The following is a 13,162-nucleotide window of genomic DNA, read 5'->3' as shown; positions in this document are numbered from 1 at the left end:
TGAAGCCTTTGCGGGGGCACAGGCCACGTCCAGGGGGACAGAGGCTCTTGTGCTTGGACCCTTCCGGACCGCCCCATCTGGCTGAGCATCTACATCCTTTATAAAAAACCGGTAAATGTATATAAATCAAGTATAAAAATCAAACGAATATTCACATTTGACCTGATTGTTTATAGTTCATAATGTGTGATCCAAACCGAAAGTTTCTGTGATGACTGCCCTTGCACTGTTCACCATGTAAGAACTTATTCACTATGTAAGAATTTGTTCACCATGTAAGAACTTGTTCGTTATGCTTCAGAAGATTGGAGACTGTTGAGAATTAGGCTTGGGGTTGATTAATGATTGTGCATTGAGTCCCCTATACAGAATTTTATTGTTGTTAACAACCATGTGATCAACAAATATGAGAGATGCCCTCCCAAAAAAAAAAAAACTGGTAAATGCAAATAAATGTTTCCCAGTGGTGCCAGGGTTCTTGTTCACGGAGTTGCAAGAATGAACTTTGTGAACTGACAAGGCAGAAGATTCACAGAGTTTTTCTTGAGTCACAGAGAGAGAGAGCTTTATTCAGGATGAGAGGAAGTGTGCCACTCCCCGCAGGTGCAAGGAGGGGAGGGTTGCCGCTGGGACCGTTGGTGTCTCGGGTTTTATACCTGCTGCAGTGGGAGTTTGCTATAGATGCAGCCAGAATGCTAGTTATATTTTAATCTGTGTCTGTGAAGGTTTCCCGGATACTCTGTTGTAAGCTAATGGGCCTATGCGACTATGGGCAATGAGCTGTTCTATACCAGTGGGTCCCCATGCGGAATAAACTGTTACTTTGTTTCAATTTCAAGTACCCTGTTTCTTCAGACTGTGTCCTTTTCCAGGGCCCACACTACTCTAAACAGGACAGGAGTTACACCCTGCTGCCTTCCTGTCTCACCAGGGGTTTGTGAGTCATTCTAACAAATTATCAGACCCCATGAAGGGATCACGGGAACCCCTGATTCATAGCCAATAGGTCAAAAGTACAGGTGACCTGGACCTGAAGTTGGTGTGTGAAGTTGGGGACAGTCTTGTGGGATCTTATAGGATGCACCTCTGTGATCTGTTAAAAAAAAAAAGACAACAGGTCTGAAATGTCATCACTTAAACTAAGCCCCATTCACCAAACCAAGACTTAATTACAGTTTCTGCTCTCCCAGAAGGGGACTCTTAAATCAGGGATCAGCTGGTCAGAGCTGGACAGGCAATCTGCCTGGTAGACAGACCCCTGCCATCCCGCACAGGCACAGTTCCCTTGCAATCACCAACCCCCTTTTTTGCCTAGGACACCTTCCTTATTCTGCTCCCTTCTGCCTGTAACGTCTCTTGCCCTTGTGCAGCTCTTCAGAGCTCCTTGCTGTCTGTGACATGGGCTGGCTGCCTGATTCATGAATCACTGCATAAAGCCTGTAAGATCTTTAAAATGTACTCCTTTGACTCTTTTAAAAGACAGATCTGACGCTGTCTCCAGGTTGATGATGTCAGAATTGAGTTAAGCTTGTGGGACATCCAGGTGGTGTCGGCTGAGAACTGGAGAACTGCTTGGTGGATCGTGGAACACACTGGAGAGCTTCCAGAAGGAGGTTCCATTCTGAAGGACGGATTGTTTGAGCAGAGATGGAACCAGTGGTGGAAGAAGGGGCGTTTTCAGCATGTGCCAAGATCAGGAAATGAAAGTGTGACTTCCAGGAGGAAATGAAAGTTCTTCAGCAGGATTCCAGAGCCCTAGGAGGGAAAACGAAATGGCTCGTCCAGGATTCAGTCAAGAGTCATTGAATGCTAAGCAACAGTGCTAATAATGAATGTGGTAGAATAGCCCACCCACAAGAGAGAATCTTGTCTGGCCTTCCCAAGGGGTTGCTGCTTGTGGCTCTGAGGATGTGTGTCTGGAGTTGCAAAAGCCACCACCTCCTCAGGAAGTGCAGCTGGGCATGAAGGGCGTGCCAAACAGGACAGACCCGGCTTTGCACCCCAGCTCTGCCTCCAGCTGTGTGGCCACGAGCAGGCCTCAGCTCTCTGAATCTCAGTTGCCCCCCCTGTGTGAAATGGGGACACAAACCGTCTTAACCTGCTCCGGTCGCTGTAACAAAATACCATAGACTGGCTGGCTCCGACAACCACCTTTGCTTTCTACAGTTTTAGAAGCTGAAAGTCCAGGATCGAGGAACCAGCAGGTTCCATACGTGGTGAGAATCCACTTCCTGGTTCAGAGACAGCCATCTCCGTGTCCTCACATGGTGGAGGAGGCGGTGAAGATCTCTGGGGTCTCTTTCACAAGGGCGCTAACCCCATTCATGATCTAATCACCTCCTGAAGGCCTCCTCCAAAGACCGTCACACTGAGGACTAAGTCTCAACAGAGGGATTCTGGCAGAACACATTCAGTCTATAGTCCAAACCCACCTCACAGGCTTGTCATGAGAAACAGCAGGCCTGTTAGTCCCAAACAGATTTGTATTTTATAAAGAAAGTAAGATTTGTTTCCCTGTCCCTTTCTTTAAGGAACACAAACTCTTCCAAATGCCCTGCAGTATATAACCCAGCTTGGATCTCCTGCGCTCTGGTCAACCGGTCCACCAGCACCAGCCATTCTGGTGGTGTTTCTGCTTCAGGAACATACAGGCATCGTGATTCATTTACTCATACATTTAACAAACTCTGATGGAGTACCTACTGTGTGCTGGGCAGTGATCTTGACAGTGGGGATAGAGCAGAGAAGAAAATAGACTCGGCCTCCTGCCTCTGAGCAGCCAAGCCCCCAGCTGTTTTTATAAAGTTTAGTGAAACAGACCTTCCCATTCACTCACACGCTGTCTGTGGTGCTTACACGTTACAGTGGCAGAATTGAGTTGTTGAGGCGGAGGGTGTATGACCCTCAAGGTCATAAAGTATTTGCTACCTGGCTCTTTCCAGAAAATGTTTGCCAGCCCTTGGTCTAGAAGGTTACATCCTCAGGGAGATAGCAGGTAGACAAACAAATTTTCTGCATGAATCCAGCCCTTCTTCTCTCCCTTAGGCTCCCCAAATATAAGAGGCAACCCATCAAACCTCCTCCCTCTCTTTTTTTGAGCCATTTTGTGTTGGGGGCACAGAGGCAAATAGAAATGATACGCTTTTCTGGTCTGAGCCTCAGGCTGCAGCATTTATGAAGTGAAGTAATCTCTGAGCCTCTGTTTTCTCATAAGAAAAAGGGGAACAATAGTAGCTGTGTTATAGGGATTAACTGAGATCATGTCCAAAAGGCATTTAGCACATAATAAGTGCTCGAGGAATCGTGGTAGGGTTTCTCCTTCTGGTTAGAGTGTACAAGGACTCAGCGGACCCTCGCTTTCATGGTGACAACTGGAATGATCCATACTTTTCAACAGGGGTAGATAAGGGTATAAATGCAAGGAAGCCTTGATGAGCTGGATTTCAGAGATAGAATGAGCCCTCCGTAGGTGAACTGGCAGCGGTGGTGGCTTCCGTACCAGCCAGCAGGCAGACACTAGCTCTGGGTGTGGGTGGGCTTGCACGGATGGAGATGTGCTCAGGGAAACAGAGCCCCTCAGCCAGTTCCTGGACGGCAAGAGCAAATGTGCGAATGGTGGCCACTAACGTGTTGCAGTCCAAATCCGGACAGGAGGGCGTCCCTGTGGAGGGTTGGCCAGGTCTGGCATGTCAGAGCCCAAGTGCGGTGGGAAAGAGCAACACCGGGGTCTGTCTGCCTGGTGGGAGGGATTAGTGCCCAAGCACAGTGGAGAAAGGCATCCACGCAGGACAGGAGATGGTGGTGGAAGAGGTAGAAGGGTTATAGGTGGGGATGGGGCGGTGGATGCAATAAATAAATAAGTAAATAAATTTGGGATAACGGGAACCAGGTTTCCCACTCTCAGAGAAGGGTGTTACAAAGATGAGCGGAGAGAAAACTAGAATGAGGATTATTGTATTTAATTGGAGATGTTGGTGTAAACTCATGATTTTCAAGATATATAGAGAATTATGTGTGTGTGCTTGTGTGTTCCTGGGACCAGTGGTACCCTGGTAATAATCAGCACATGTTAACACACAGGTCTTGGTTTCTGAAGGCCACTCTCCACAATGCACCTGGGGCTCCTTGGGAAAATGGGTGATTCCAGAAGTTAGGACGGGGGTGTGGGGGGGAATCCTGGAACATCTCGTTAGACCAGAAAGGAAGTATTGAAAGAGATTCATGGAGAGGATGTGACTTACCACTGGCCCATGGCTGGACTTGGCAACTGGAGTCCCCTCACCCTCTCCCCTGTCCTTGAAATGTATGCTCTGCCCCCTCATTCCCAGAGTGGGAGGCATTTTCAAGGACCCAGTCTCAAGGGAGTACTCTGTCGTTGAGAGGACAGTATGCATAACGGAACCCCATTAAGTCCTCTATATAAACTTTTACGATTTTTCAGCAGGTGCAGAGATCTATTCGTCTTCTGGCTGCCTAAGACAAAGCCTTGCGTGTGCACCTTGCCTGTTAAAGCCGCCACCTCCCGAACTGGAGTGGTATGCCTCTCTGTTCTGTCCCTACCCTCTGGACACAGAGGCCAGTTTCAGATTTCACCTGGGAAATTCCTGAGGTCATGAACCACCAGGAAGGAAGACTGATCAGCAAAAACATGAGAGGCATGTGTCAGAAAGACACAGAGGCCTGCATCAAAGGCTTCCACTGGCTTAAGTCAAAGATAATTTAAGTATAAAAAAAAAAATGGGGAAAAAAAGGGAACATCAGCAAAAGTGGCAGAGTAGATTTTGTCCTTCCATAAAAGCAATGGAATAAACTACAAAATTTGTCAGAATCAGCATTTTTAGAACTCTGGAAATCAACCAAAGCTTACAGTAATTCAGGGAGCATTTAGTCAAGAAAAATGGGTGAATCACAGTAAAGAATAGCAAGCCTGGTGGAGTTGTAACTTACCCTAGTCCTGTTCCCCACTGTCCAACTCAGAAGTAGTCTTGAAAAATAGCCTATTTCTGAGTACTAGAGGGAGGGAACACAGTTGAAATTTTTAAAAAAACCTCATTGCCAAGAAGGGGTCATTATTTGACCTGTCTAGTGGTTCCCTGGAAGACCTCACTCAAAAGTCTTGTCTTTAACTGAACTCACTTGAACTTGACCATTGCTGAAAGTCTCTCCTCTAAGTATACTTGTCAAACATTTACCATCACAGCTGCCTGAAGCAATGGATAACAGCTGGGCCACATGATAACCTAACCAAAAATCGTAAAAGGGGAAGTTAAGGATTGAGAGGTCCCTATGGGCTTTGAAAAGTTCCAGCATATTCCTGGGAATCTGGAAGGTCCACGTGCACATGTGTAGGGTTGTGGGCATCCCCAGGAGAGATGTGAAAGGCCCCAAATTCTCATTTCTGGTTGATTCTGCGGCTTTTTGAAAGCAGGAAATAAAGACTAACACAGAGTGGCAAATTTCCTGGCAGTCTTGAAGTCATGTCTGAGCACACAGAGACCCTTGGGCTTTTTAGTTTCAGCCATTCAAGGAAATTTCTTTCTATTCCTTAGTTAATCACTAAGCTGGTTAGATATTTTAGTGGCCACATATGAAAGAGAATATAGATTTCACAGAATTAGATCATAAAAGTCATTAAGCAAACAAAACATAACCACAGCAAACAGCAATGACAAACATTAGGAGGAGGGAGAATCTATTTTCATAGACGTCTTATTATAGTATTCAAATTATCCAGTTTTCAACAAAAAAATATGAGATACAAAACATGAAAATATTACAGGAAAAAAAGCGGTGAATAGCAACTGTTCCTGAGAAAGCTCAGATGTTGGAGTTATTAGACAAAGACTTTAAATCAGCTATTTTTGATATGCTCAAAGAGCTAAAAGAAATAAAATCTAATGAACTAAAGAAAAGTATGAGAACAATAGGTCACCATACAGTGAATATCAGTAAAGTGATAGAAATTATAAAAAGGAACCATGTAGTAATTTTGGAGTAAAAAAATACAATAACCATCAGGGAAATGCAAATTAAAACCACAATGAGATATCACCCCACACCAGTAAGGATCACCACCATCCAAAAGACAAACAACAACAAATGTTGGTGAGGATGTGGAGAAAGGGGAACCCTCCTACACTGCTGGTGGGAATGTAAACTAGTTCAACCATTGTGGAAAGCAGTATGGAGGTTCCTCAAAAAACTAAAAATAGAAATACCATTTGACCCAGGAATTCCACTCTTAGGAATTTACCCTAAGAATGCAGCAGCCCAGTTTGAAAAAGACAGATGCACCCCTATGTTTATCGCAGCACTATTTACAATAGCCAAGAAATGGAAGCAATCTAAGTGTCCATCAGTAGATGAATGGATAAAGAAGAAGGGTACATATACACAATGGAATATTATTCAGCCATAAGAAGAAAACACATCCTACCATTTGCAACAACATGGATAGAGGTAGAGGGTATTATGTTCAGTGAAATAAGCCAGGCGGAGAAAGACAAGTATCAAATGATTTCACTCATGTGTGGAGCATAAGAACAAAGCAAAAACTGAAGGAATGAAACAGCAGCAGACTCACAGAACCCAAGAATGGACTAACAGTTACCAAAGAGAAAGGGACTGGGGAGGATGGGTGGGAAGGGAAGGATAAGGGGAAAAAGGGGCATTATGATTAGCAGACATAATGTAGCAGGGGGGACACAGGGAAGGCAGTATAGCACAGAGAAGACAAGTAGTGATTCTATAGCATCTTACTACACTGATGGACAGTGACTGTCATGGGGTATGTGGTGGAGACTTGATAATAGGAGGAGTCTAGTAACGACAATGTTGCTCATGTAATTGCACATTAATGATACCAAAATAAAAATAAATAAATAAAATAAAAAAGAACTGTTAAAAAAATACAATAACTGAAGTGATAATTTCACTAGAGCTCCAACAGTAGATTTGAACAGGCAGAAGGAAGAATCAGCAAGAATTGAAAGTCATTCCATTGAGGTTATCCAGTCTGGAGAACAGATGAAGAAAAATGAATAGAACTTCAGAGACTTGTGGGGCATCAAAAAGTATAATAATGTATGCATTATGGGAGTGTCAAAGAGAGGCAAGAGGGAAAAGAACAGAAAGAATATCTGAAGAAATAATTCTTCAAATGCTGAACACTTCCAAAATTTGATGCAAGTGTTGGGTTACACATCCTGGTGTTCAATAAATACAAGTAGGAGAAACTCAAAGAGATCCACACCTTAGACACATAGTCATCAAACTATGGAAAGACAAAGACAAAGACAAAGAATTTTGAAAACAGCAAGAGAAAAGGGTTTCATCATGTACAAGTGATCTTTAGTAAGATTAAGAGCTTATTTCTCATCATCAGAAACCACAGGGGTCAGAAGGCAGGAGGATATTCTAAATGCTGAAAGAAAAAAACCTGTCAACTAAGAATTTTATAACCAGGAAAACACACTTCAGCCATAGAAAGAAAGTGATTCCATTTATATGAAATATGGAGAATAGGCAAATGCCTTGGGACAGAAAGTAGATTAGTGGTTTCTGTGGTGTGGGGGAGATGTGGGAATGGGGAGTGACTACTTAATGGGTATAAGATTTCCTTTTGGGGTGATGAAAATGTGCTGGGGCTAGATAGTCATGATGGCTGAACAACATTCAATAACATTGTGAAAGTAGTAAGTGCTACTGAACTGTAGAGTTTAAATGGTAAATTTTATTTTATGTGTATTTCACCATAATAAAAGAGATGAAGGGAGTCTTTCAGGATGAGATGAAGGAACACTAGACAGCATCCCCAGTCCACATGAAGGAATAAAGAGCACCAGTAAAGGTAGCTATGTAGGTAAATGTAATTTTTTGTTTGTAACTCCTTTTTACTCTGATTTAAAAGACAACTGTATCATGCAATTACAAGTCTAAATTGATGGGCACACATGTATAAAGGTGTAATTTGTGATAATAGTGGCACATGGTATTAATCTGCTATAGATTAAAATGTTGATAGTAATCCCCAGGGTAAGCACTAAGAAAGTAATTCAAACATATATAGTAAAATAAAATAATCAAAATGATACATTAGAAAACATCTAATTAACACGAAAGAAGGTAGGAATGGGGGAACTGAGGAATAAGAAAGACATAAATAAAATAATCTAAAGAAAAAAGGCAAATTGGCAGATATAAACCATACCTTATCAGTAATTACATTAAATATAAATGGATTAAACTCTCCAAATAAAGGTAGAGATTGACAGAATGGATAAAAAAAAAAGATGATCCTATTATATGCTGTCTATAAAATATTCACTTTGGATTAAAAAAAGAGCAATATATAACCAACTGAATCAGAGAAATCCAGGAGTCCATACATATATAAACTGAAAGTTTGATACACATAGTTTCAAAGTGACTCTCTATGAAATGCTTAAAAATTAAAAAGGGGAAAATAGTAATTACTTAGTGTAGTGGCTAGACAAGGACTCAGAGGTCAACTTGCCTGGGTCCAGCTCCCAGCCCTACTGTTTACGAGCTGTGTGAGAGCAGGCAGTTGCTTGCCCTCTCTGTTTCTCAGTTTCCTCATCTGTAAAGCAGGATAATAACTGCCCCTTTCTTGTAGGGTGATTGTGTGAACTGTCAATGCCCACCCCCCCCACCAGCCAAACACCACCAGGAATACACCTGTGGCTGAACAAATTCGGGTTTATTACTTGTGTTGAGGAAGAACACACCACAGAGATCTGTGGGTCACGGGCTAAGTGCTAGGACTTCTGAGTATCTATCATTAGAATAGGTGATTTATGCTCATTACTGGTGCACTGTATGAAATCTCAACACCCGTGGGAGGCGGGCTAATTGTTCCGTTGCCCAGCGGAGGAAGCCGAGGATCTGCTGACGTGGGGCCGGAGGTCCCAGCCCTGGACAGGGCCTGGAAGAGTGCCTTCTGGCAGCAGAGTCGCACACGCGGCTTCTGCCCCACCCTACATGACCTCTCTCCTACTTGCATCGGGCCCTTCATCTACCCCCCCCCCTCCGCCTCAACTTTTCTGAGAGGAAGTGGTCTCCCCGTCCTGTTGCAATTCTTCTTCCTGAACTGGGGAGGGATGGACTGCAGAGGACAGGCTGCGAGGGCGGGGGGTGCTCCAGGGGGTTATAAAGACCATAGTCCAGAGAGGAGACAGGAGCAGAGAGCAGAGGGAGATGGCAGGGATGTGTGACGCCGAGGAGCCAGATGGCTCCAGTGAGCCTGGGCCCCGACTCTGGGGTGATGGTGGGGAGGGCAGGGCGCCAGGGTCCTGGGGGGATTCTGGGTCTGGCCTGACATCAGGGTCCAGCAGGATTCAAAGCTCGGCTGAATGTGTTTTGTCCTATTCAGAGGAGATATTTGAGGGCCGGCGATCAATGCAGAAAAACCTTGGATTATCCTGGAACTCCAGAAGCTTACCAGGTACTGAGGCGGGTGGCACCTGGGAAGGCGCCCTGCAGGCTGGGCGGGGTGGCGCAGGGTCTGTCCCCGAGCCCCCAGCCCCGCCCATCTGCCGGTGCTGCAGGATGTCTGACACGGGCCCCTCTTGTGCTGCTTCTCACCGCCCTGGGCTTCTTCATGCTCCTGGTGACCACTCTGGTTCAAGGTGAGTCAGGGGCTGGGGGCTTGGAGACAGGCCACTTTGTGTTTTGCCTCTGGAATGGTCTTTGCCCTTTTCTACAGTCCCGGAACCCACTAGGGCTGGGGCTCTTGGGCTCCATGTCAGCTCCTGTGTGACCATGAGCTGGTGACTAGCCCTCTCTGAGCCGTTTCCTCAACTGTGACACGCAGCTCATTTTCCTCCGTGGGTGGGGGTGCTTAGACTGTCAGAGACCTTGAAACAGGGCTGGACACAGTCAGGTCTACAGTCAGCACTCAGGGGAATTCTCTGCTCTGTTGTAGTTTCCAGGCTCCAACAGTCCCTGCAGGGAGAGAAGTCGGACCCTCAGGGGAGCCAGTGCTTGGGTGAGAGGCTGGATGGCAGGTTCCGAGGTGGGAGAGGGTCCCAAGGCTGCATGACGTTGGACAAGGTGAAGGGAGGGGGAACAGAAGCTGGGGAGGAGACTGGACCCCGTGCATGGGGTCCCGGGGGCTGCCGGTGTCCAGCAAGTCATTCTCGGAGCCTCAGTTGTATCATGGGCTCTCGGGAGTGAAATCCATGGATAATGTTCTCCGGGGCCCTCTCTGCACCAAGCACACAGTAGGTGCTTAATAGTCGAAGTCCTCCTCTTCCAGAGGATGTGTCTCAGAAGCAGAGACAGTCAGGCTTTGAGGACATCCTCCAGCAACTGACCTGGATGAATGCCACCCTCGGTAAGGGCCAGATGCCCAGGTCAGGGGGGAGGTTCAGGGTTGCAGGTGGGGCTGGGGACCCCCCTTCTCTGGCTGCCAGTCTGAGGAGGAGCTTTCTCATGAGCTTCTTGGAGACTGAGCTAAGAGCTGAACAGGAGTGCAGCCCTGGGTCCCTAAGGTCTGAAGCAGGCATCGGGGGCGCGGGAGCCGAGCTGCGGTGCCAGCCCCAGCCCCTCCCCACCTCCCCAGCTGGCCTGTGCCGCCCTTGCTCCTGGAATTGGGAGTTCTTCCAGGGAAACTGCTACTTCTTCTCCCAGACCAAGGACGCCTGGAAAGCTTCCGTCGCTGCCTGCCAGGGCATGAAGGCCCAGCTGGTGATCGTCAACACGACTGAGGAGCAGGTGGGCCGGGCAAGGTTCCGGTCTGGGGCTGGGCCCTGCGACTGGTCAGCAGAAAGCCTTCTGCCACCACCCTCTGCCCCGTGAGAGCTGGAGGCTCGGTGGCCAAGCTGGGGTGGGGAGGCACAGTCAGGAAAGGCTTCCTGGAGGAGGAACCATATGGACTTGGAGGTCATGTGGGAGCAAAACAAGTATGAGTGCAGCCCATGTAAGGGCAGAAAGGGAACTCAGGCTACCCTTGAGATCACCCATAATCCGTCCCCGCACTTTGCTGAGAACTGAGACACCAGCTACCCCGTGGCATACATGGATGCACATGAACACATCCGTGGCATGCACACACACATGTGAGCACATACGACCTAAGTCGGGCAGTCGGCTGGACTGCAGAAAGAGCTCCCCTGGGAGCAGGGCACCGTGGGAATGTTGGCAGACATGGCCCGGATGGGTGGCATTCAGGGTTCTTCCTCCTGACGCCCTCCCACCCCACCCCAGAAATTCCTGACCGTTTGGAATGCTAGAAAGAACCAGCGCATCTGGATCGGACTCAGCGACCACCACAGCGAGGGGGCCTGGAAATGGGTGGATGACACCCCACTCCTGCTCAGGTGAGCTCCCCGAGACAAAGGCCCCAGGAGGGGTGGGCAGGTAAGAGACCCGCACCCCGAACCGGGGCTGCTCAGACTCAGGGACTGGAAATTATCCTCCGAGGGCCTTGGTGGAGGCGCACAGCCGGGGATGCACCCCGGGATGAGGGTGGGGGTCTGATTCTCTAAGTCTAGGTCGGGGGCCCGGGAATCTGCATCCTTATTTGGCCAGAGCTGGTTCTGGTACAGGTGAAGCTTGAACCCACACGTTGAAAACACTGCCTCTGAATTCCTCAGCACCTTCTGGCTGGTCCTTGGACTTCTGCTGTCAAAGGCCGGGCACCAGTTCCTCAGAGGGTGGGTTGGGGTGGGCTCTGTGGGGGGGCTCACCCCCCGATGGTTTTCACAGCTTCTGGCAGGAAGGGGAACCCAACAATCATGACAATGAAGACTGTGGAGAGCTGAGCGGAAATGGCTGGAATGACAATAAATGTAGCACAGAAAATTTCTGGACCTGCGAGAAGCCCTCGACACCCTGCCCTGGGCTCTGAGGGCCACCGTCCCGACCCCACCCCTCATCCTGGCCCCCGGCCCCACCCACCTAGGGTTTCCCCTTGGGCGAATTCCCATCCTCCTGAACCAAGGTCTTCTAAATCCTTACAGTTTAACACCTCTTTCTCCCGAAGGGCCATTTCTCAATAGTCTGTAGACCACCTTTCTTCTTCCGTTGGTGGTCTCAGCTCCCTGCCCCCTCACGACACCCCGTTAATAAAGTCACACATTGCTGTATGCATTTTGGTGTATTTACCATCTATATCTTTGCCAATTAGTTCCAGTTACTATACTTTTATTATATGTGTGATGGAAACTAGAACATTGCCTTCTTTCAAGATGTTTTTCTCTATCACCGGGCATTTTATTTCCCAGATACGGTTTTGAGCCAGTGTGTAATTTTGGTCAGGAATATGCATCTATGTAGTATATGCCTATCTATCTATCTATCTATCCATTCATTCAAGAACCAGTTATTTGCTCAGGGACCTTGAAAATGGGCTTCAGGGAAGGTTCGTGATTTTCTTCATATATCTATTTAAGACACGTTAATTCTGGGTGTGTGTTTTCATTGCCTGTTGATGCTGCAGAAACAACACACATTTATTATCTTCCAACCCTGGGAGTTGGGAGTCCAGCATGGGTGTCATTGGGCTGATTGCTTCAGGGCTGCATTCTAGGAGATTCCAGGAGATTTAGCAGAGATTCTAGGAGAGAATCTGTGTTCTTGCCTTTCCCAGCTTCTAGAGGCCACCTGCATTCCTAGCCTGGGGACTCCCTCGGTTCTTCAAAGTCTTTCTCGTATTTCATGGATCGAAAATTCTTCAGCTTCCCTGGCCCACATTTTAAAGACCCTTGTGATTACCGCTGGCTCCGTGGGCAGCGCAGTGTAATCTATGTTACGGTCAGCTGATCAGTAACCGTATTTCTCTCAGCAGCCTTAATTCCTGCTTTTCCACGTAGCACAGCATGTCCACAGTTTCTGGGGATTAGGACCCCGACATCCTTCAGGGGATATTATTCTGCCCACCTCGTTATGCTAAATAGGATACATCTCAATGACTGATGGGAGTTGACGGATAATACCCCACCCCTGTCTGCTCTTGACTTAGACAACTCTGAGGCCATGTTCCACACGAACTTCCAGAGGTCAGCCGCAGCCAGCTGCCTACCTTGTCAATAATGCCCACTCTTTCGTGTGGCTTCTGTCCCTTCTCTGTGCCACTTTTCCACTTCCTTCCTGGCGCTCTCCGAGGATGTGACACCACAAAGCGACCTCTTGCACTGAACTC

At 47.3% G+C, this 13,162-nt stretch overlaps 1 protein-coding gene across 3 annotated transcripts; it reads left to right on the top strand.

The window, feature by feature from the left end:
• The first annotated feature begins 9,119 nt into the window (after window positions 1–9,119).
• Window positions 9,120–12,111, top strand: CD209 (CD209 molecule). 3 transcript variants are annotated; one of them, XM_036890826.2, is made up of 8 exons: window positions 9,121–9,256; window positions 9,392–9,463; window positions 9,567–9,647; window positions 9,944–10,006; window positions 10,277–10,354; window positions 10,583–10,734; window positions 11,227–11,339; window positions 11,728–12,111. In XM_036890826.2, exons 1-8 carry the CDS (start codon window positions 9,217–9,219, stop codon window positions 11,867–11,869), a joined length of 741 nt encoding a protein of 246 aa, XP_036746721.1. In that variant the 5' UTR covers window positions 9,121–9,216; the 3' UTR covers window positions 11,870–12,111. The 3 variants fall into 3 exon arrangements, with proteins under 3 accessions (XP_036746725.1, XP_036746724.1, XP_036746721.1); XM_036890830.2 differs by lacking the exon at window positions 9,567–9,647 and having other exon boundaries at window positions 9,120–9,256; XM_036890829.2 differs by lacking the exon at window positions 9,944–10,006 and having other exon boundaries at window positions 9,120–9,256.
• The last annotated feature ends 1,051 nt before the right edge of the window (window positions 12,112–13,162 follow it).

This window comes from Manis pentadactyla, chromosome 12 (genome assembly GCF_030020395.1).
Source record: "Manis pentadactyla isolate mManPen7 chromosome 12, mManPen7.hap1, whole genome shotgun sequence".
In the NCBI taxonomy this organism is placed as follows: domain Eukaryota; kingdom Metazoa; phylum Chordata; class Mammalia; order Pholidota; family Manidae; genus Manis; species Manis pentadactyla.
The sequence above is the reverse complement of the archived record's forward strand: the minus strand, read 5'-3'. Positions and strand labels throughout refer to the sequence as shown.

What these genes read in the sequence shown, in the direction of transcription:
- CD209 (XM_036890826.2), top strand. Translation starts at nt 9,217, where the DNA reads ATGGCAGGGATGTGTGACGCCGAGGAGCCAGATGGCTCCA. An exon ending in CGAGGAGCCAGATGGCTCCA is followed by an intron (nt 9,257 to 9,391) that starts GTGAGCCTGGGC and finishes TGTCCTATTCAG; the next exon opens with AGGAGATATTTGAGGGCCGG. An exon ending in CTGGATGAATGCCACCCTCG is followed by an intron (nt 10,355 to 10,582) that starts GTAAGGGCCAGA and finishes CCACCTCCCCAG; the next exon opens with CTGGCCTGTGCCGCCCTTGC.